This window comes from Eriocheir sinensis, chromosome 29 (genome assembly GCF_024679095.1).
Source record: "Eriocheir sinensis breed Jianghai 21 chromosome 29, ASM2467909v1, whole genome shotgun sequence".
Classification (NCBI taxonomy): domain Eukaryota; kingdom Metazoa; phylum Arthropoda; class Malacostraca; order Decapoda; family Varunidae; genus Eriocheir; species Eriocheir sinensis.
The window spans coordinates 6,112,268-6,135,643 of record NC_066537.1 but is presented as its reverse complement, the minus strand read 5'-3'; the positions used below and the strand labels follow the sequence as shown (position 1 = coordinate 6,135,643).

The following is a 23,376-nucleotide window of genomic DNA, read 5'->3' as shown; positions in this document are numbered from 1 at the left end:
CATAAACAAACAAAAAAACACAACTTAATTCTTCTATATTCCCTAATAAACCCATTTTTATACAGCAAAGGAAGCAGCTGAAAGGGAAAAACTAAATAATCAAAATAAATCAACTAGGCATTGCTCTTACACAAACTCACACTCACCCATCGTATAGTTGCTCGCGGGCGCCTCCAGAGGGTACAGCTCCTGCCACAGCAACGCCGCCGTCCTGTACTCCTTCAGCGGGTCATGTTTGGGTACGGGCTGGGTCTCATTGATCTTCTTCAGGTCAAAAAGGTCATTGAAGGGGTCAAAGTAATGAGCAGCACGTGATTCGGAGAGGTCAGAATAGGTGGTGTTGGTGGTGGTGTTGGGGTGGTGATCCTGTGTTGGGGTGTTAAAGAGGTCGTCGGTGATGCTGAGGTACAGTTCGGGGGTCTTGGGGTCATCTAGGGAGTTGGAATGTTTATCTGGGGTGTTGAGTTGCTGGTCTGTGTGGTTTGTGTTACTGGGGGGCTCTGGTTCACTGTAGTCATGTGTTTCAGATGTACCGGTATGTCCTGGGAAGCTGGGGTCAGGCTGGTTGAGTTCAAGACCATTATTCGGGGTACTGTGGCCCTCTACTGGAGTGTGATGTGGCGTACTATTGTGTCCTGAAGTGCCCTGAGTCTCCTTGGGGTTACTGGTGTCCTTCTCTGGGGTACGTGCGTCTCCAGAGGTACCGGGAGTGTGTTGTGACACAGAGTCTCCTTCGAGTTTACTTTGGCCCTCTACTGGAGTGTGCTGTGGCGTACTCTTGCGTTCTGAAGTGCTTTGACTCTCCTGGGGGTTACTGGTGTAATTTCCTTGGCTATTTACGTCTCCATAGGTACCGGGAGCGTCTTGATGTGACCCAGTGTCCCCTTGGGGTTTACTGGGGACACGCGCCATACTGGGAAACTCTCCATCAGTACCGTCGTCCATTTCTGATACACTGGGGTCATTTACATCAATACCGATGTCCGTTCTGGGTGTACCGGTGTCTTGTGAGGTATCTGGTTGTAGTGCGAAGGTGCCAGGGTCCTGAAAAGTGTCGTGGGTGTCTTCCGAGATGATAGAGCTGTACTGGTGATGCTGTCCTGGATCATAGTCGGAGTCCTTCAGTGCGGAGGGAAAGTCATACAAGGCACAAGCATTGAGCTCCCCCGTAGAGGTCCTGCAATGGGCGAAAGGTGGTAGTAGTAGTAGTAGTAGTAGTAGTAGTAGTGGAGGTGGTGGTGGTAGTAGTAGTAGTAACAATAATATAAGGAAAGGAGAAAGACGAAAACTACAAGAGGAGAATTAATAAAACAAGGAGGGAAAGGAGAAAATGGAATAGATAAAAAAAGGAAGAGAATAAGTAAAAGAAAATACGAACAACAGAAGGCGAGAGATGAGAAAAGGAAAAAAGAGAAGGGAAAAAGAAGAGAACATCACTAACTTACGGGGAGGAAGCGTGGGTATGGAGAACAAGAAAACAGACAAAATAGGACAAAATCACTAACCTGGGTGTGGCTAACTTCCTCCAGGCATCATGGGAGATGTGTGGCGGGGGGTCAGGGAGGGTACAGTTGGAAGGGGGCAGGTACAGCATGAGCATGAAGCTGAGGTGAGCACAGGGTATGAGGAGGCACACGGGCACCAACCAACCACACACCAGGAACCGTTTGTATACCCCACGATGATCAGCCTTCAGGAGCAACGCGTCCAGCTCCCTCCCTCTGCATCTCTCGTTGGACACTTCCCTGCCCTCCTCAGGTACACTCGTGCATGTGGGTGGCGCTGCCCTTGCCCCCGTGCCCGTCTCCGCGCTCTCCTCCCCCAGTCGGTAGAGTGGATAGCGTCCCCCGTCGGTTGTGTTGTCCAATGAGCGTTTTGAAATCACTGAGACCACGCCCACTTCCCCCTCTGTGACCAGTCTCTGGCGTTGGTTCATTGTGTGGTTGCCTCCTGCCGCCCCTCGTCTCTGGCTCACTGGTACTCCTGTCTTCGTTGGTCCGGCCCCGCGCCCTCGTGTTCGGCGGGTTACCCTCGAGGAACCGTCAGCACATCCACGCCTGTCATTGGCTCTCATCAGCGAGCGGGAACCGATGCCTAGGGTTGCTGACGGCTGCCCGCTATCACTGCAATAGTAAAATAAAGAACAAGTCATATTATAGTAATGGATTTTTTCAGTCCTCTCCTGTTTATGCATTTACTTCCCTACTCATTTGTTACTGTTACGCCAGGGGGTATATTTTTGGGGGTATTTGTGTTATTTGTGTGGGGGGTGCTAGTTTGAGGGGCGGAGGGCTGTGATGGCCGGCGGCGTGGGGTGCATCGCGGCGGGCGGGAAGGAAACGAGCCCCGTTGCGGGGACGGAGAGAGAGCCCAACTGCGGGAGACGAGAGACGTGCGCCGCTTGTCTCCGTGCCCCTGTGTGCCCTGCCCGCTTTTGTGAGCCCTGTGCTGTGCCTGTGCCCCTCTGAGTGCCAGGAGTTACTGTGCCTTGTAAACCAGTGTTCTGTACGTGTTGGAGCTGTTAAGTAAAGTGGAAAACCTGCACTGTGACTCTGTGAGCCTCTTTGCCCTGCCTTGCCCGCTCGTGGTGTGTTGGCGGCCCTGTGGAGTGAAGGCGTGGTGTGTCTTGCTGTTCAGGGTTGTTCACGGCCCGTTGTGTGGTGGTCTGGGGTTGAGGCACACCGCCTGCCCGTGCTTGGAGTGGGGTGTGCGGGCCTGTGGTGTAACATTTAGTGTCAGGAGTGGGATAGTGAACAGTGAACAGTGAGGCTCGCCGTGTCGTCATGGCGTCTCAGGATGGCCGCCGTGAGGGTGAGGAGGAGGGCAAGGCAGAGGTTGATGCGGGTGAGGTGAAACCGGGCCAGTTGGGCTTGATTGCTGCCATGCTGGCCGGCATGAGGGAGGAGATGGAAAAGAGGGCAGACGAGAGGGCACGCGAGCACGCTGAGCAGGCACGGGAGCAGGCGAGGAAGACCGACGAGCTGGCCAGGATGGCACGCGAGCAGGCTTAGCAGGCCCGCCATCTTGCCGAGGTCCTCCAGAACAGTCTCTCGTCTCTGAAAGTGGAAACGCAGCCATACACGAACCGGGCCTGCGACAGCGTGAGGAGTGAGCGGCTGGAGGAGGTCCAATAGACCCTGGAAGGCGAGGCTCAGGGCCTGAGGGAGGAGGTGGAGGCGGAGAGGCAGTTACGCGAGGTGGCACGCGGAGGAAGAAGGCCCAGTTCTGGCGGGAAACGCCGGGGCGGCGGTCCAGCTGGGGCCTATCTGGGGCCCCTGGCAAGGACCCCTGGAGCCTGGTAGCGTCGTGGCGGAGCCAGTAGCTGCCGCAGGAGGTTGGGGAGCCATCGGAGCCCCTCCTTTGGGTCCAGCTGGCGCCGGAGTCGGACCCATTCACCCCGCCTGGTGGCCTCCCTCACCCCCTTCCTCTCTTCCATCCCAGCTGGCTCGCAGGCCACGTGGTCCGCTCTCTCCCTCATGCAGCCCCTCAGCTTCCCGCCGTTCGGAGAGGCAGCGGCGAGAGGTGGCAACATCGTGCGCGGAGGAACAAGAAGCATCACGTGTGCTGGCAACGGGCGCTAGGGTGGCGGACTGGCGCCGTGGCGGGGCTCCACGTGGGGCCCCTGGCAAGGGCCCCTGAAGCCTGGTGGCGTCGTGACGGAGCCGGTGGAGGCTGCAGGAGGCTGGGGAGCCATCGGAGCTGCTTTCTTGGGTCCAGCTGGTCCTGGAGTCGGACCCATTCACCCCGCCTCGTGGCCTCTCTCACCGCCCCCCTCTCCGCCATGCTGGCCGGGTTGCAGTCCACGTGGTCCGCCCTCTCCCCCCCTGCGGCCCCTCAGTCTCCCGGCGCTCAGGGAGGCTTAAGCCAACGGAGCACGACGGGAAGCTGGAATGGGAGGCCCAGTTCGAAATGCCAGCTGCTGCCCAGGGCTGGGGCGAGGCAGAGGAGGCGCTTCTGTTGGCAACACCGCTGCGGGGCTCAGTGGATGAGCCAGGCCGCTTGGCAGTGGGCGCCGAGAAGACCTTGGGGGCGGCCTGACATGCTGGCCGCCACACGACTCCAGGACGCGCCGCAGAGGCTGTGTGGCGTCAGGGGCACTGCGTGCAGTCGAAGGTCTCAGTGGAGGTTCGTATCGGCGTGGGCAGCGCTGTGGAGTGCCGGCCGGTGGACGTCGCCGATCGAGACGAGCCGTGCCTGCTGGGCCTTGACCACCTGACGCAGGGCGAGGTCTGTGCCGACTTTGGACGGGAGCTGGAGAGGCTGCGCGGACAGGCGCCTTTGCTCCCGGAGGTTAGTTGTGCAGAGGTAGTCGCGGCGAAGCGACTGCACCTTGCCCCGGGGACGGAGACCAGGGTCCAGTGTTGCCGGTCGGGCGCGATGCCAGCGGAAGGCACGGTGGAGTCCACGGAGGGCCTGCAGCTGGCTGATGGTGTGGCAGCCGGACAGAGTCTCGAAGGAGCGGGGGAGGAGTCAGTCACGGTGCTGGTGGCTAACTCCTCCGACGAGGCTCGGAAAGTACCTGCTGGTGCCAAGCCGGGCACCTGTGAGAAGGTGGAACGACAAGAGGAGGCGTCGGGGAGCGCGGAGTCGGCCGCTGTGAGGCCGCTGCCCGACTTCCTGAAGGACTTGGCGCACCGGAGCGCCGCTCACCTGACGGAGGCGCAGACGGAGGTGCGCCACACCATGGCTCGGTGCGCAGACGTGATCAGCGGGGGTGGTTTGGACCTGGGCCGCACGGGGTTGGTGAAGCACATCAACACAGGAAATAGTGCGCCCACCAAGAGCCCGCCCCGACGAATCGCACCAGCCAGGCGGGAGGAAGTGCAGCGCGCCGTCGACGAGCGGGCGGCGCAGGGAGTGATGGAGCGGACAGACAGTGGACGGGAAATGTGGACGGGCTGGAGAAGGTGGTTAACTTCCAGCCGTCTCCCGCCCCCGAGCCCCGCCTTGAGTAAGCTGCCGCCGCCCGACCAGCGCGTTGTCAGTGGGAGGATCAGCGGATGTAGCCACATCGCGTGACAGTGGACACCGGGGCTGAGGAGTCCTCGGCGCGGCCTGACACGGGGCAGTGTGTGCTGCTCGAGGGGCCAGTGGAGGCTTGTGCCGGCGTGGGCAGCGCAGTGGAGCGGCTGCCGGTGGACGTCGCCGGGCGTGGAAGAGCCTTGCTTGCTGGGCCTCGACTACCTGACGCAGGCCAAGGCTTGTGTTGGCCTCGGACGGGAGCTGGAGAGGGTGACCGGACGGGTGCCCTTTGCTTCCGGAGGTTTTCGAGCTTGGCTGCGTGGGGAGGTAGTCACAGCCGGGCGAGGGCACCTTGCCCCGAGGGTGGAGGCCAGGAGCCGGTGTCGACTGTCCCGAGCGTTGCGTGGAGCGGATGGCGTGGAAGAGCCCACTGAGGACTGGCGGCTGGTCGACGGCGTGGCTGACAGGCGGAGCCCCTTGGGGGCGCGAGAGGAGACTGTGGAGGACGTGGTGGAGGACTGATTTATTTGTATTCCATGTATTTTTGTGTGTTGCATGTTGGGGCAGTCGGGTCGACTGCTTCTTTAAGGGGGGGATAGTGCTACGCCAGGGGGTTTATTTTGGGAGGTATTTGTGTTATTTGTGTGGGGGGTGCTAGTTTGAGGCGCGGAGGGCTGTGATGGCCGGAAGCGTGGGGTGCATCGCGGCGGGCGGGAAGGAAGCGAGCCCCGTCGCGGGGACGGAGAGCCCAGCTGCGAGAGACGACGGACGTGCGCCGCTTGTCTCCGTGCCCTTGTGTGCCCTGCCCGCTTTTGTGAGCCCTGTGCTGTGCCTGTCCCCCTCTGAGTGCCAGGAGTTATTGTGCCTTGTAAACCAGTGTTCTGTACGTGTTGGAGCTGTTAAGTAAAGTGGAAAACCTGTACTGTGAGCCTCTTTGCCCTGCCTTGCCCGCTCGGGGTGTGTTGGCGGCCCTGTGGAGTGGCGGCGCGGTGTGTCTTGCTGTTCTGGGTTGTTCACGGCCCGTTGTGTGGTGGTCTGGGGTTGAGGCACACCGCCTGCCCGTGCTTGGAGTGAGGTGTGCGGGCCGGTGGTTGAACATTACGCTGAAATAGTAACCTGTCGAAAACTTTGAAGAGGTAGGTACCTAAAACTTTCTTTCACCTCTTATTTTGGACCGTATAAGTGAATGAATGTAACAAGTGTATACAGTGCATCTAGAAATATAAGAATTTATAAAAAATACCACAATAACTTTTTCATATTAATGATATTTGGCCAACCAACAACTTTCCTCAGTATATGCTGAAGTTACACATAACCTTTTTTTTTATGTACGCCACTCATAAAATACGTTTGTTGGCTTCAGGTTAAAAGTCACTGTCGCTGACCTGAGTCCCTCAGTCCCTCAGCTGTGTTGTCAGATTGGGCTACTTATTGCAAATTGGGCTACTTTCTTGGATGCTGCGCTACAAAATTTTGACGTTTGCGACTTATGACTTGGGCTACTTAGGAATGGGGTTGGGTTGATATATAAATGATTGTCTACTAATTTGAAATATATATATATATATATATATATATATATATATATATATATATATATATATATATATATATATATATCATTTTTATTGCAATAATTAGTAAGTGTGTAACACCTATACGTATCTACCGAATACAGATTTCTTTGTAATTATCTTATGCCAGCTTTTTGGTCCGTCTTTGTGTGAGCAACCTGATGCCCTGTAATATACCCGTACGCGTATGGTGTTCTGCCGTCATAAAGGAGGTGCACGTGCTGTCGCTCAAAGATGACACTTAGATATTTTTGTCATCTAGTGAGAGAATACATTTCCGATGTTTGTATATACTTACTTCTGTGCAAAGTCAACGAGATTAATGAATATCTATAAGGCCTATAAATTATTTTGATCAACATACATTAGCATTACTGACTCAAAAAATGACGTAATGAATGGTTGGCTGCCGCAGTGCCGCCTGTCACTATATAATACCAGGGTCCAGAGAATTTTTCTCTGTACCCTGTATAATACGTCTCATATACGTGTCTACTTCACGTACGTACGTCTCCCCGACAGTGGCTGACTGGCTTCCCTCGGACCCTCGGGTCCAACAGTCGCTGCCTGTCTTGATTCATGTCACAGAATTTAGAAAATCAGTGTGTGTGTGTGTGTGTGTGAACAGTATTTAGGCTACTTTTCTGTGAATTTGCTACTTTTAGGGAACCCTTGTGCTACTTTTGATGAGTCTGATCTGGCAACACTGTCCCTCAGTACCCTCAACGGTCACGGGCCAAGGCCTCAGTCGCCTGCAGACCACCGAACGGGAGTTACATGCACTTTATTTAGTCTCGCTTTCTTAGTCTAATTGTCTGAATACTGAGGCTGTCAATAGTATTACGGCTATGGCTGATACACCCAAGAATCGTGGACGGAAGAAAAATGAACCTCCAAGCTTAAGTATTACACTAAGGAGTCGTAAACGGAAGAGGAATGAACCCCCGTGTGTTACGAAGAGAACTGCTGAACCTGCAAATACTACACCCAAGAATCGTGGACGGAAATTAACTGAACTTCCAAGTATTACATTCAAGAATCGAGGACGGAAGTGTAATGAGCCTCCAAGTGTTACACCCAAGAACTGTAAACGAAAGAGAACAGAACCTGCGAGTGTTTCACCCAAAAGTCGTGGAGGGAAGAGGAATGAGCCTCCAAGTGTTACACCCAAGAATTGTAAACGACGAAGAATAGAACCTGCAAGTGTTACGAAGAGAAGTGAGCCTGTGAGTGTTACGAAGAGAACTGAACCTGCAGGTGTTACGAAGAGAACTGAACCTGTGAGTGTTACGAAGAGAACTGAACCTGCAAGTGTTACGAAGAGAGATGAACCTGTGAGTGTTACGAAGAGAGATGAACCTGCCAGTGTTACGAAGAGAGATGAACCTGTGAGTGTTACGAAGAGAGATGAACCTGCCAGTGTTACGAAGAGAGATGAACCTGTGAGTGTTACGAAGAGAGATGAACCTGCCAGTGTTACGAAGAGAGATGAACCTTCCAGTGTTACGAAGAGAGATGAACCTGCCAGTGTTACGAAGAGAGATGAACCTTCCAGTGTTACGATGAGAGATGAACCTGCCAGTGTTACGAAGAGAGATGAACCTTCCAGTGTTACGAAGAGAGATGAACCTGCCAGTGTTACGAAGAGAGATAAACCTGTGAGTGTTACGAAGAGAACTGAACCTGCAAGTGTTACGAAGAGAGATGAACCTGTGAGTGTTACGAAGAGAGATGAACCTGCCAGTGTTACGAAGAGAGATGAACCTGCCAGTGTTACGAAGAGAGATGAACCTGTGAGTGTTACGAAGAGAGATGAACCTGCCAGTGTTACGAAGAGAGATGAACCTGCCAGTGTTACGAAGAGAGATGAACCTGCCAGTGTTACGAAGAGAGATGACCCTGCCAGTGTTACGAAGAGAGATGACCCTGCCAGTGTTACGAAGAGAGATGAACCTTCCAGTGTTACGAAGAGAGATGAACCTTCCAGTGTTACGAAGAGAGATGAACTTTCCAGTGTTACGAAGAGAGATGAACCTGCAAGTGTTACGAAGAGAGATGAACCTGCAAGTTTTACGAAGAGAGATGAACCTGCCAGTGTTACGAAAAGAACTGAACCTGTTAGTGTTACACCTAAGAATAGTGAACAGGAGATGAATGCCCCCCCAAGTGACATATCCAAGAATAGTGAACAGGAGATGAATGACCCTCCAAATGTTACACGCAAGAACTATGAACTGAAGAGAAGTGAAATTCCAAATAAAGAGGCGTCACGTAAAAGAACACTACCTTGGGACATGCTCAAGAAATCTGTACGAGAGAGACTTCAATTTCCAAGAGGAGAAACATCCCGGAAACGAAAACTTCATTCGTACGTTGTAAAGGTAAGCCATAAAGGTTGTTACATGTAGCAGTGAAGGCCCTGACTCACCATTATGGGGTCGGGATCTTTTTATATAACACTATATTCATGTGTGATTGTTCAGATAACACTCCATATACTAGCTGACCACACTGATTAGAAATAGGATTGCTGCCAAGACTGAACTGAAAGGCTTCAAAAGTTTAAGGTTCCTGTAACTTCTGAAAGAGTGGCAGAAATGGAAGTCTGAGAGGAAAACACTAAACCAGCAGCATCCAAAAACACTATTTTATCGTTCATACAAACCGGGGTGCTAGAGAGTGTTAGGTGGCTCAAATAACATAAGTAAACACGTCTAAAAGACCACGAATCGATTAGAACAGTCACCCTTGCAAGAGAAAAACAAAGCATCCACAATCACTATTTTACCATTCATACAAACAAATAAACTTCTAGATCAGTAGTTTTCAAACTGAGGGCCATGGCGACAGACCGACTCTATCGGCGATCGAAATTTAGCCGACCAAGTCGGTCTGTCGACGAGGACTGGTGTGTCTCTGTGAGGCTATGTAGAGATAAAACCAAAGGAGTTTAGCGGGTAGACAGCCAGGAGAGGGAACTTACAGGTTTGTGCAGTGCCTTGCTGCCAGACACGAGTAATACGTCTTTTTTTTTTTTTTTTTTTTTTTACCTTATTTTATTTGGTTGGGGGGGGGGGGGCATGGACACGGATCATGTGTTAAAAGTGGGTAACAACCAGAAAAAGTTTCGGAACCACTTATCTAGATAAATAACTACGTAAGGAATAGAACAGTCACCCTTGCAAGAGAAAAACAAAGCATCCACAAACACTTTACCATTTATACAAACAGGGGTGCTCGACAGAGAATGAGTTTTAGATAGCTCAAGTAACAAATAAAAATCTAAAAAGTCAACGAATCGGATAGTACAGTTACCCTTGCAAGATAAGAAGGAGAACGCGCTCTGCCGCCCACCAGTGCCACCCAACATTGCCAGATTGTCGTACTCAGCCTCCTCTGTTTGCCGATATCCGACCTAAAAACTGTCTCCTCCACCCCAAAAACTGGCTTCATATAAAATTATCAATAAAATGGTTAATTATTGGTGTTTCTTGGCAACATTATGGACCAGAAACCGATAAATACGCGGCTCTGAGTACGATAATCTGGCAACGGTGGTGCCACCACTCTGACAATACGCGTGTGGGACCTGTCAAGTCCGGGAGAGGCAGGGGCGAGTGTGACGTGTTTGTTTTAGTCCATTAAACACCGAGTGGAGGCTGTGAGGATGGGAGGTGGGCCGCTCGGGTGTGCATAAGAGACAGACACATGCCCCGACACATCACATTCATCCCCAGTAGCAGCAGTAGTGAAGGAAACGCCAGAAAAAGGAAGAGAGCTCCACAGCAATCCGTAGCAGTGGTCATAAGTTTAGCCGAGTGAGCACCGTGAGTTGTTTGCATTCTTTCCGTTGCTTTGTATCGTTGTTTTGGATCCTCGTCGTCTTTCCCATGACACTATGCCGTGACCTGTGCTGAGCTAAGGTTGAAACAAAGCCAGAGTGATGAGTTAGTAGAATGTTCTCTTACATCAACCATTTCTAAGGCCAAAAAGGAGATTCGTCGGGTTCTCATTAGTGTTCTTTTCACGCTTGTGGTGCAGAGGCGTTGTCAGACTACCATCAGGGTCAGAAAACTACCCTTGGAAATGCCCACGACTCCTACGAAAGCCTTGTCCAATAATGTCTACTTGGACGCCTGAAGTGGTTATGAATATGGCTATTATTGGCATGGGGGGCACAATGCATAACTGGCAATTTTGGCCCGCGGGTACGTTCATGGCTGTCTTCCCAAGTTCGCAGAATTCCACCAAAATGTAATTATGTCAGTGTCAGGAGAGGTGGAGACGGGCCTGTGTGTGGGGTCAAGAAAGGGTTAGGGTAGGGAAGAATAAGACAGTTTTGTAGTCATAAGTAGAAGATAGAAGGGGTCAAGAAAGGGTTAGGGTAGGGAAGAATAAGACAGTTTTGTAGTCATAAGTAGAAGATAGAAGGGGTCAAGAAAGGGTTAGGGTAGGGAAGTATAAGACAGTTTTGTAGTCATAAGTAGATAGAAGGGGTCAAGAAAGGGTTAGGGTAGGGAAGTATAAGACAGTTTTGTAGTCATAAGTAGAAGATAGAAGTGGTCAAGAAAGGGTTAGGGTAGGGAAGTATAAGACAGTTTTGTAGTCATAAGTAGAAGATAGAAGGGGTCAAGAAAGGGTTAGGGTAGGGAAGTATTAGACAGTTTTGTAGTCATAAGTAGAAGATAGAAGGGGTCAAGAAAGGGTTAGGGTAGGGAAGTATAAGACAGTTTTGTAGTCATAAGTAGAAGATAGAAGTGTGTGTCGTGAGAAGTTTTAAACGAACGTAAAGCCCCATCCTCACGATCACAGGTTTCATGTTCATGGTTACATAACACACGTTCAGTAAGGCATCTATTCACTCTGATTTGTTGCACCATCTTGAGTAACTCCATCTCCGAGAAAAGTTTAAGTTTTCACAAAGTATTTCTGCATCTTTAACATTTTGTGGACGTAAGTTTAGGTGATTGACTTAGTGTTCAGCCTCAACGCAATTGTAGTTCATGTAGTTGTTAGTGGTTCTCTTTTATCGTTTTGTTGTTATTTTGGCAACTACTACTACGTAAAATGATAATAATACTCTTCTGAACTTGTATTGACCCTCTCAAGCTACGTAACTATGGTAATGTTACTACCCACTATCTGTAACATCTCATACGTTAACTATATCACATTATTCTATACCCCCCTCCATTTTGAAGTCTTCCCCCACTTATTCCTTATTTTAATCTCAAAACGAATACGTATCGGTCAGGAACAGGGAGGGAAAGTGTTCTGTACACGTATTGGACGCGTCGTTTGTGGTGGTGAGTCAGCGGTGGTGGTCTTGGAGATGCATGTGTGGGTTGGTGGGTGAGGGGGGCGCGGGAGGAGGGTGATCAGTGTCTGAGTGCGGGTGGCGGATGTGTGATGGTTGGTTGCAGTTCACAGGTGTTTTGGATCGAGGTGATAATTGTAATAAGTATCAAAGTAGGTCAGGTATAATGAGATGGTATGGGGCACAAGGTCATTTTAGGTGGAAGAAAGAGGACTAGCGAAGAGGCAGGTATATTACAGATGAAAATAAAAAAATGATAATCCGTCCAGCGGCATTTATATGAAAACAGGAAAGTGGAGAAATGTAGAAAATAGAGAATATCCTATTGATGAATGGCTGGGTAAGGTGAGGCTTGTGCGTACAGTACTATAATTATGTGCACTATGGTCTGATACGGAGGCAGTAGAAGAATGTAACGTAATATTTAAACTCAGTCTTAGTTATCGTATAGCAAAGAGGTTTTAGATAAGATTCAATCGAAGGAATTAGAAGTGTATCGTAATAATGAAACCATCCGTCGTAATTGTCACAGCAGAGATGGGGAAAAAAAGGAATTAGGGAAGTATAACAATATTGAAACCCTTAATCTTAATCACCAAGCAAAAAGGTGTTAGATAAGATATTAAGGAGAAGAAATCAAAGAAGTATAACATTCTTTTTACTCTTTGTCTTAGATGTCACACTGGAATAACTATCTTGAACACATATAACTACACCACTGTCTCATACTTCCTACTGTTCCCTACCCTAACCTTTTCTTATCCCTTCACACAGACCCATCTCCACCTCCCCTGACACTGACATAATTACGTTTTGGTGGTTTTATGGGAGCAGAGATGTTGAAAACGTATATCTGCCCCCAACCAGCCATGAGCGAAGGAGTGTGAGACAGGCGAGCGATGAACAGGAAAACACAAGGCTCCAACGCACTGAGGATCGCTCGCTCCTCTTGCAACAGTCAACCCCGTTACAGCGAAGAGGATTTGAATCTCTTATTAGGGTTGTGTTTATTTGTTTATCTATTTCATGATGATAAAGTGTAAGATAAGGACGTTTAGGCATTTAGTCTAGGACGTTATCAACACGTATATCTGCATTATCACACACACACACACACACACACACAGCTGATGCGAGCAATACGTACTACCACGTGATAAGATGCACCCCCACCTCCCACCTCTCTCTCTCTTGGGTTTAAAAATTACTATGGTAGATATTGTCAATGTTTCTATCCCTCACATCAACTGTTTCCCAAGGCCGATAAGGAGATCAGTCGGGTTCTAATGAGTGTTTTTATTTTCATGATACATTAGGAGGGTCAAATTACCACCATAGGGTCATAAAACTACCCTTTGAAATGCCCACAACTCCTGCGGAAGCTTTGTCAAATGTGTGTGCTGGGGCTCCGAAGTAGAAGTTGCTGGGATTTCCTTGGACTTTTGAGATACCAGTGATTACGGAAGAAAAAAAAACATGAAATCCCGGTTAATCTTCCCTGTGGCCTTAGGAAATGGTAATGGGAGACCGATACGTTTAAGAATATAGTTTTATTGTTTCTCTTCGCAGGTCGACAACAGGATGGCGGGGCGACGAGGCTTTGGCGGGAGGAGCCGAGAAGACCTTTTCGCTGAGGCAGAGAACGTCACGCGGTTGATTGCGAATTGTAAGTGAGAGAGATTTGAGTGTGTATAATTCAACGTTGCCAGATAGTCGTACTCAGCCGCTTATATTTCCCGACTTCCTGCCCCAAAAACTGTCTTCTGGGCTCCAATAACGAAACTCATTTATAGTTATCGTTAAAAGAGTTATATCCTGATGTTTCTTGGCAATAGTTAGGCGTCAGAGAAACCGGTAAATACTATGCTGTGAGTACGATAATCTGGCAACGGTGGTGTATAATGTGTATGATAAATTTTGCTACGTCAATATTTCTGGTAAGTTCTTGATACACAAGCTTCCTGGTGCTACTTACACATGTATCCTTAGTTGTATCATCACACTCTGTACTGCCTGGGGGTTGGGATGGCATGCTCCTCCCTTCTTTGTTGTTTTACTTGCAACAATAAACTATCAATCAATCAAGCTAAAGCCAACCTCCCTTTGCAGTGAGAGGCGGCGGTGGCGGCAGGGGGCGTGGAGGCGGTTTACCAGGCCCGCCGCCCCCGTACGAGCCCCGATGGAGACCCGACCTGTCTCCACCCCGGGTAGGGCTTCTTTGTGTTGTGTTCTTACATACTTATACTTTTTTGACAGTCTTGAGAAAGGTTCATATTTGCCTAGTTTTAACACTGAATGCTATTGGCGCACACAACTTCATTTGGTAGTACATCCCTCTGATCAGCCGGTTCGGATTTTTTTTTTTTTTTTTTTTTTTTTTTCCCATGATATATACTCATTTACATCTATCTTCTCTCTTCATGTGGCACACTCAAACAACAATGACATTATATCCTCTCCTATGGTTGGCAGATTTCACGTTTCCAATTTTTCTTTAGTTATTTTTTTTAGGGAAATAACTCATTTCATAACAACCCTTTGTACTTTTCAACCTTTGTGTTCTTTTTTCGAATGGGGGTTCCAAACTTGCTGCGTAGATACTCTATATTTGGTCTTGTAAATTATATAGTTATCTTTTCAACATAATTGGGCTTACAGATGTGAAGGCCACACTAGCTCATGTTTGCTAGCAATGTGTTAATTTCCTTTTTTTATGACCTTATGTACACTACCAACTTTTTTCCTTTCCTGTTGTAACCGAATATCCAAGCTTAATTCACAGTCTAGTCTTTTTTTCTGACTATTACATGGGATTTATCCAAAGTGAAGTCCATCTGTCACATGACACTATTCATGTAGCTTGTTTTAGGTCTTGCAATTTTTACATTGTTTCTGTTTGCGATGAGTCTTTCATGAAAGTCCTCCTTATATTCCAGTTTCCATAAAAGCTCTTGGTGTGATAATCTGTCAAATGCTTTCTTGAAATCTGAATAAGAAATATCCAGCCAACCACCTCTCCTGTAATACTTCCACTACCCTGTCATAGAATCTTAATAGATTAGATTTGTGTTTACACATGTGTGTGTTAGTGAGCATCCATGAGTTTGACTGCTTGCTGTTAAGATTTGTGTTAACACAATCGCAGGAGTGGGAGGAGCGCCCGAGGTATTCTAGACCACCATGGAGAGAGGATCATGACCGATATAAGCCGCCCCATGAGCGTATGGACTACCACAACCGGCCTGGGCCCCCAGATCAGAATTGGCGCCGAGGGAAACCACGGGGTGGAGGCGGGCCGAGGGGACAACCACCACCACTCAGGCCAGGAGATCTCTTGACACCCCAGCACCTGGTGGAGATACTTTCAAACAGCCAGGACCGCTCCAACAGCCTCCTGATCCTGCTAGAGCAGCACGACCTGCCACCCGAGGATGTAAGGATCGTCGTTCAGACCCACGGCCACATATTCGTCCTGCAGAACGAGGTGGTGACGCTTGCTCCTCGCCTCAAGCTGTGTGGTGCTCACTCCAGCCCGGAAGGGTGCCAGAGCCGCGACACCTGTGATGGCCTCCACATGTGTCCCAAGTTTATATACAACTGGTGTGGAGATAATCAGACATGTGTTTTGGGCCACAGGTGGCACACCGACCACAACATGGCTATACTCAAGAGGCTCTTCATGGAGCGTGTCTCCTACTCTGTTCTGCGACAGCTACTACGAGGTGGCCAGAACCAGGGCCAGCGCCAGAGGCAGGGCCAGGGCCAGAGGCAGGCTGGCCCTTTGGGTGTGTGCAGGGACTACAACGAGGCCGGCTGTGACCAAGCGCACTGCTCCAGCCTGCATGTGTGTCTTAGCTTCGTGTTGGGCCTCACTAAGTGCTCTAATAAAAAATGCCGCCTGAACCATGACCTACTGGGCCCTGCCTGCTGCCATCTACTTAAACAATACAAACTGCCAGTGAACGAGGCTCCACGAGATGTAGCCATGGCCCTGTTGCAGGCCAACCCCGGCCTCAAGAACATATCTCCCTCCACCTCCAGTCCCGCAAAGTTTACAGGGCAGGGACGAACAAAGAAGGGCAACAGTGGCAATGTTGCCCCAGACTTAGGCAGGCAACGGGGAACCATGAAGAAGGACAATGCCAAGGACTCATCTTCAGACACAGAAGACGACTCTGACAGTGAAAGTGACTCCAAGAAGAGTCATAGTTCCCATGGCAAAGGAAAGAAAATCCACAATAAGAAAGAGCTCCCTGAACCCAAGAAGAGGATGGATCGTGCTACAAACAGGCAAGGGAAGAACACTGATGAGTCCTCAGCAACAGAAACCGAATCTGAAGATTCTGATGATGACACTTCAAAAAATAGTAGCCAACGTGACAACCTGCCAAAGAAACAACCAAACACCAAGAAACAGCCCAAGGCAAATTCCAGTCCCTCCCAAGCAGAAGCAAGCAAGCAGAAGGCACCGGATCCGCCGAAGCCGACCCCACGGCCCCGAACACTGTGGGCCCATGATCTCCAGGGAAACGTGGCCACACCAGAGATCTGTTACTACTCAGTGGAGACCGTGTGTCGGGACGAAGCCACTGGGTGTTCGCGGCTGCATTCCCTCACTCACTTCCACTGGCAGATATGCGTAAATGATCAGGAGGGCCGCTGGTTCAACCTTCGTCTTGAGCAGGCAGCCTGCATTGAAAGGGCCTTCTGTGACCCTGACCTCAGCGGCGTGGACCTGCCTCGCCTAGACCCTTCCAAGCTGGAGTCCTCCGTCAGAGGTCTTTTCATCCATCTGGGCCGCGACGTTTGGCACGCCGACTTTCAGACCATGAGCCTCACCAACCCCTCGAAGAGCAAGAACTTCCAGCTACGGCGGCTGTGTACACAGCTGGTGGCGGGCCAAACCATCGAGGCGGCAACTCACCACTGGTACTTCCAGGATATTAACAAGAAGTGGGTGAAGTACGGCAAAGCAGACACCGCTGACAGGAAAGACCTCGTCAGCAGCCTTACTTCCGCGGACATCGAGAAGCATTACTTACAGAACCCAAAACAGACAATCACCTTCAACAACTCCAAATTCACCTATGTCTTGGACTTAACTGCCATGAAACAAACAAACCAGTCGACACAGGTGAGTCGAGAGGTGCGGCGCAGGCCCGAGCCACACATGCCAGAAGAGGAGACAGGTGATAAGGCCAAAACCAATAAAGAATCAGACCTTCCCCAGCACTGGGAGGCCATGCAGCCTGAGGAACGCTCTCGCCTGGTTGTCTTGGCCCCGACCTCAGATGAGTGCAAGAAGGTGGTTGCTCTTATCGGCTTGGGTGTGTCACCCTCTAACGTAATCCAGGTGGAGCGCATTCAGAACCCATTCATGTGGCGCTCCCTACAGAACAAGATCAAGGAGATGACCGCCATATACAAGGACCCGGCCAAGGTGGATGTGCGGCAGCTGTTCCACGGTACCTCGCACAGCGTGGTGCCCAGCATCTGTGCCGAGAACTTTGACTGGCGGCTCCACGGCTCAGCCAGCGGGCAAAGTTATGGGCGAGGAACCTACTTTGGCACTGACGCAAAGCTTTCTCTTGGGTACTGTCGGGCAGATTCCAATAACTTGAAATACATGTTTGTGGCGAGGGTGGCCGTTGGCTCCATGGTTGTAGGTAACTCAAGCATGGTGCGGCCTCCCATCAACCCTGTCACCTCCATGCCCTTCGACTCGACCGTGGACAACCCCACCAATCCTAGGTTAATTGTCAAGTACAAAACCGAGGAGTACTACCCAGAATACCTCCTAAAACTCATCTAGCAGCCTAGTCAGTCGCCCCCACCCTAAGCACCCTAACACTAACAGGGTCTTCAGTGTTTAAGGGTTCCAAGACACCAAATGGGGAAGTCGACTATCCAAAACGATGCCTCTGGTCATGGTTGAAATTTCTTGATACTAAAAAAACCTATAGATAAAAACCTTATCTTACCGACACCATCTGATTGTAGCTGATATAACCCACTTAACTTGCTTGACCTTCACGTGAAAAGACACTCCTACAATGTGCGTAACTTAGGCAGAAATACATCGGTTAAAATGAAAAAATGTCAGAGATAGGCAGAAAAGGGAGGGTGAACTAGTGCAGGTGAATGGTGGTCTATAATTTCACTTATTACCAATGAAGTTATTTGATTTACTGTATAATAACCAATATTGTACTTTATTTCCATTGAATTGGGTAGCTGTAAGGGATGATATATTTACTGGAAAATAATAAAACTTCCCAAAGTAGCGAGTGTTTCCTCTCCATCCTAGATTAGCACACTTTTTATTTTCCATCAATGCTAGGGGTAAGTAATGAACATGCTGACAATTCTACATTACTCCCTCTGCTTATCATCGTTACAAGGAAGTCGAGGAAGGATTTAGGGCCGCTTTCACAGTCACTTTGTTTTGATCGTTACCAATGGCGGCGATCGACACTAGTTTTCCACGTGAAACTGGTCTATGGGATAGTGGGGGCTGCAGAGGAAGCAAGAGGTGGTGAGTGTGTGGTAAGGTGCGGGGCTAGGTTAACTCCGCAGCCGCCACTACCCCATCGGCCAGTTTTACGTGGAAATACTGTAGCAGCGATCGCCGCCATTGGTAACGATCAAAACAAACAAAATGACTGTGAAAGCGGCCCCTAGTCCGGGTTCCGTTGATGACGTCATTGATGGTCATGTAGATATTGATGGTAGACGGTAACGTGAAACGGAATAGTGGCAACCCGGCCTAAAAACGCCATAGTGAAACCTGATTGGTGAGATCGTTTTGGCGAGTCCCCCGGGGTCCTTTCTTTCCTCCCCGCTGCTCTGCCACACCGTCCCAACACTCTCTCCCTCTCATATGCTGCCTGTAGCTAACACATGAGAGGGAGCGATAGGTGTTGGGACCATGGAGGTAGAATTTTATCTCCATGGTTGGGACTATGTGGCAGAGAGGCGGGAGGGGAATTACAGGACCCGCGGAAGCCAAAGGAAAAACAAGCATGAGGATGGAATTTGGCAACATAAAATAAAAATCGACACAAATCACCTGCCGTCAGTAATAGAGTGACCTTAGTGTGTAACAGTAATGTAAATATCAGTAATAGTGCCAGATAGTAACAAGCGCACCACAAGCCTATACATGGACTGGTCAACGTCAAGCCACGACAGTAATGATAAGGAGAAATAGTAAGTAATGATGGTAGAAACCCTTTAGTGACAGTGCATGATAATAGTAATATAGTCAATCCAGGAGGAACTGGCGGATTGGGGGGTGAGAGGTGCGGGTCAGCCCCGCCCCGCACCTTGGAAAGAAAGGAAACTCTCGACTGGTATAGGGAGAAAGAGGCCCCAAAGTGTGAGGTGTGGTATGAGGGAAGCCTGGGAGGTGATCTTCTTTTCCGTGCTAGAGCGCAGTGTCTGGATGTGAATGCAAGGAACTATAGATGGTCTGAGTCCCGCAGCAAAGTGTGCCAGATGTGTGACAGGGGTGTGGACGAGACTGTGCAGCATGTAGTGCTGGAATGCAAGAAGTATGACAGGGAGAGAACGAAGATGATGCATGTGTTTTTGAGCGAGATGGGACGTGATGTAAACGGGAGGACTGGAAGGGAGTGGATGGTGCTGCTGCTGGGGCTCAGTGGAGAGACGAGTGGACGAGTGATTGAGGCAGTGAAAGAGTTCTTGGAGGGCATGTGGCGTGAAAGATGTAGGGAATGATATCTTGCCCCGAGAACATTGACTTCCCGCATGTTTTGTTTTCTTTTCACAGGAGCTGCCGATACAAAGGCCTGGCTGGGGAGAAATCCCGAGCCACCTGTGACATCAAGATCAAGATCAAGATCACACTCTCAACACTCGCTTCCTCTCATATGTCATCTATTTCCTACCTTTAAATGAATTTAATTAAATAATTGGATAATCCAATAAGGTCATATAGCGTTAAGATTGTTTCGTTTATAAGATAATAACAAATATTTTGTATAAATACCACGACACTAGACAACGTTGGAATACAACGTTGTCTAGTGTCTAGAAGTGACCCTCTGGATGTGTAGTCAGGGTTCCCAGTGACGGTACAAAAGTACCATTTTGATACTTTTTGTCGGTAGCGGTACATTTTTACGACATTAAGCTAAAGTGGTACGAAATTATCATTGAGGAAAAATTTGATACTTTTTTACCAATTTAGTAAGAAAAATGATACATTTTCGTCTCACCGATGCATCCAGGGAAATGTGAAAAAAAGTAAAAGTCCCGGTATAAATTTGTATTGACGTATATATTCTACCGCGGATCAGTGTCAGCTACAGTGGAGATAATATTTTCTCAGGTAAAACTGATCAAAACTGACACCAGAAATATACTTAATACAGAAACAGTCAATGGCCTCTTAATAACCAAGGGCAATGGTGATGCTGTGAATTGCTTTGACTGGGAGCCAAACAATGCAATGATACGCTCGGCTCAAGCAGCATTCAAGGGAGAATGAAATGTGATAATGACCAAAAGTAGGAAATCAATAATATTTTACTTATTGTTTTAATTGCTTAAAGAGGAGATACGGTATTTTAAGCTCAAGTAACTGACTACTCTTTTTTTTTTCTTGTTAAGGAGCAGTGATTAGCGTTTTTTTTTTTTTTTTGTTATTTTTGAGCTGCTCTCTCGGTTTATTAAAAAAAATAAAAGTTTTATTTAGGAAGGAGCTGGATAGCATTGTGAAATGGTAGATAATATTGGGGCACTTTCATATACCATTGTCATCATGATGGACAACATTCACTATACATTGAATTATACATAGAATGCCATAAGATCGTTAATTTATCAAAAGCATAGATATTATTTTGTAAGATATGTAATAAATTGTATATCTATACCAAATGTATTGTTTGCCACATATAGATTAGAATTCTACATTGTCTGTGTTATCTTAATTATAAGTTTTAATCTCTCTCTCTCTCTCTCTCTCTCTCTCTCTCTCTCTCTCTCTCTCTGTTACCATACAAGTCATCATGCTGCAATAGACACTGCAGACTGTGTACACCCTACATCACTGCCAGACGTAAGAGTAAGAGTTAAAAAAATAATATTTAAGTAATTTCCTCACTGTAAAATATAAATTACCTAAAATTACCGGTTGATACTTTTTTTGATACTTTTTTTCAGCCATTTGGTACATTTTTACATTTTGATCATTTTTTATGGTACGTTTTAGTTTTTTCCACTGGGAACACTGTGTGTAGTACACATCCAGAGGGTCACTTCTCTCAAGGTCATGGAAGGGTCAGCAGGTGGGCCCATGGGTGGCCCGCTCCCGCCTCTGCCTCTCCCCTCCCTCCCTCTCCACGTCGTTGGCTGCACAGCCGCGAGAAAGAACTCATTTACAATGTAAACAAGTACTTTTTAGACGAAAAAAACAACAGAGGATTTATCATACCACTCACAAGAGTAACTGCAAGAACAGCGAGACCCACTAATGTTAGTGAAAGAACTATTGAAAGAGTCTGCGCCAAACTGGATCATGAGTGCATGACGAACAGGTCACCAAGACAGCCTGTATTCTCGTCCCCGAAGAAGAGAGAGAGTGAGAGTGAGAGAGAGAGAGAGAAAGGAGGAGGAGGAGGAGGAGGAGGAAATGAAGGGAGGCTAATGGTGGTCCACTTAACACCTTGACTCTAATCCCACAATTGGAGACAAGAGATGTGGCAGCGTGGTACAGGAGGAGAGACCCCCGCAGAAACCCCCCAATCCGCCAGTTCCTCGTGGATTCACTATAGTAGCTGCGAAGGAAGCACCAACACCAGCAGCAAAAATAATATAAGTAGGCAATAATAGTCTAGTAGAAGTAGTAGGGATGGCAGTAGCAGCGATAATAGCAAAACCTTAATAGCAGGGTCAATAGTAACTAGTACCATCCAATTGACGGATCTAACGGCTATAAAAATCAGAAAACAATAATAAAACTACAAAGAAAGGCGAGGCGTGAAGTTAGCGAAGTCTGCCCTTAGTCATGAGCGCTGTAGCAAAGAGAACGGGCCCTCTACTCAACCGCCTCAATACACGACCAGTTCGCGTCTGGGGAAAGGCGCGGGAGGAGATGGAGGTGGAATACGCATTAGCAGTGATGTGACGACCTGACGAGGGAGCGGACGAGTTTAGGAAGGAAGGATCATTCGAAGCAAAGAGAGAGTCGGAAGGCATATCAAGGCAGCCTCAAGTCAAGAAGGAGGATAACTTATCGAGGTGTTCTATAAGTTACTACTGGAGATGGGAAACCAGCCTAGCACCAACACCAGCAACTACATCTACGAGGTGAGAACTTGCACTCCTACTCCTCTTGTTTGAACGAGTCTACGCCTCCGTCAGGTTACCTCAATTTTGGGGCATTAGTAAATCGTTGACCCTACCCAAAGCCTCGTGAATATGCAAGTTCGTGACATGTCGAGCTTTTGTTTCACTGTATAACTATTGTCCTTGAGTTGCCTCCTCTGTTCTGTCTGATCCTACAGGTTTATTTATCATTGTCAGCCAAGCTAGATGATGACAGTGCGTGAGTGTCAAATAGAACGATCAATAAATTATAAAGCTTTTGTTTGACTGTATATATATTGTCCTTGAGCTGCCTCCTCAGTTGTGTGATCCTACAGGTTTATTTATCAGTCAGCCAAGTTAGATGATGACAGTGGCGTGTGTCAAATTCAACGATCAAGAAATTCGATATACATTGTTAACTGAACTATTTGTGTCCCAGTCAACATCGTCATAGCAACATACGTATGGAGGAGAATAGTGGAGAGGGTTAGAACTTGGCAGTCAATAAGAGACAGGAGGAGGAAGAGGAGGAAGGGAAGTCACCGCTCTGCATCAGCAAAACATCGCCCTCTGTCAAAATGTATCGTTCGGTACGTGTTATCAGGTGATGGGGAAGTTAATACATCATACCGCCAGCCACCTTCACATGCCTACGGTCACCCATACCCTCTACCCATTATATCAAGCTTGTAAAGTGGGGAAAGATGTGTGTGTGTGTGTGTATGTATGTATGTATGTATGTGTAGGCTATCTGTGGAAGGGCTGCTTGTGGTAGTGGTGGTGGACTGGTGGTGTTGGGTCCGTCCCCGTCCGTACGAGTCGAATACATGTTCTGTCTGAGTCATATAGTCTGACCCTGACCATGTGGAGTAAAGAAGAGGAGGAGGAGGAGTGTGACTTTTCTGATAGACTTTATCGTACGCTTCATTATCAACACCGTTTTTCAGTTGGATATTGTTGCTATCTGCACTTGAGGTTAATTTTATTCTTCACTTTAAAATCTCACTGCATCCAGCCACAGTGAGTTGACAATGGGAGGGAGTGAAGGTCAGGTTAGGTTAAAATTGTTATATATGAATAGTTTCAATAGATGCATGAGATTAGTTTCCTCGTGCAGAAGACGAATTTGACGTAATTGTAATTGTAATTAATTAAAGGATGAGGTTATCTGTAATTTAATTGTAA

At 48.3% G+C, this 23,376-nt stretch overlaps 3 protein-coding genes across 4 annotated transcripts in view; 2 read left to right on the top strand and 1 right to left on the bottom strand.

Annotated features, from left to right (window-relative positions):
- Positions 1–23,376, bottom strand: part of LOC127004893 (uncharacterized) — a gene marked incomplete at its 3' end in the record, with an annotated part of 49,057 nt that overhangs the window by 12,402 nt on the left and 13,279 nt on the right. Inside the window, 2 exon segments of the mRNA XM_050873107.1 lie at positions 147–1,177; positions 1,506–2,123. Of these exon segments, the coding sequence (XP_050729064.1) occupies positions 147–1,177; positions 1,506–2,074 (1,600 nt within the window).
- LOC127004892 (uncharacterized) lies at positions 13,426–18,139 on the top strand. Its single transcript, XM_050873106.1, has 3 exons — positions 13,426–13,522; positions 13,966–14,063; positions 15,002–18,139. Exons 1-3 carry the CDS (start codon positions 13,438–13,440, stop codon positions 17,666–17,668), a joined length of 2,850 nt encoding a protein of 949 aa, XP_050729063.1. The 5' UTR covers positions 13,426–13,437; the 3' UTR covers positions 17,669–18,139.
- The window catches only part of LOC127004891 (uncharacterized), a 9,718-nt gene continuing 8,261 nt past the window's right edge, over positions 21,920–23,376 (top strand). Inside the window, exons 1-2 of one of the 2 annotated variants that reach the window (XM_050873105.1) lie at positions 21,920–22,191; positions 22,631–22,781. In XM_050873105.1, the coding sequence (XP_050729062.1) occupies positions 22,770–22,781 (12 nt within the window). In that variant the 5' untranslated portion in view covers positions 21,920–22,191; positions 22,631–22,769. The remainder of the gene's footprint in view (positions 22,192–22,630; positions 22,782–23,376) is intronic. The other variant, XM_050873104.1, reaches the window with a different exon arrangement.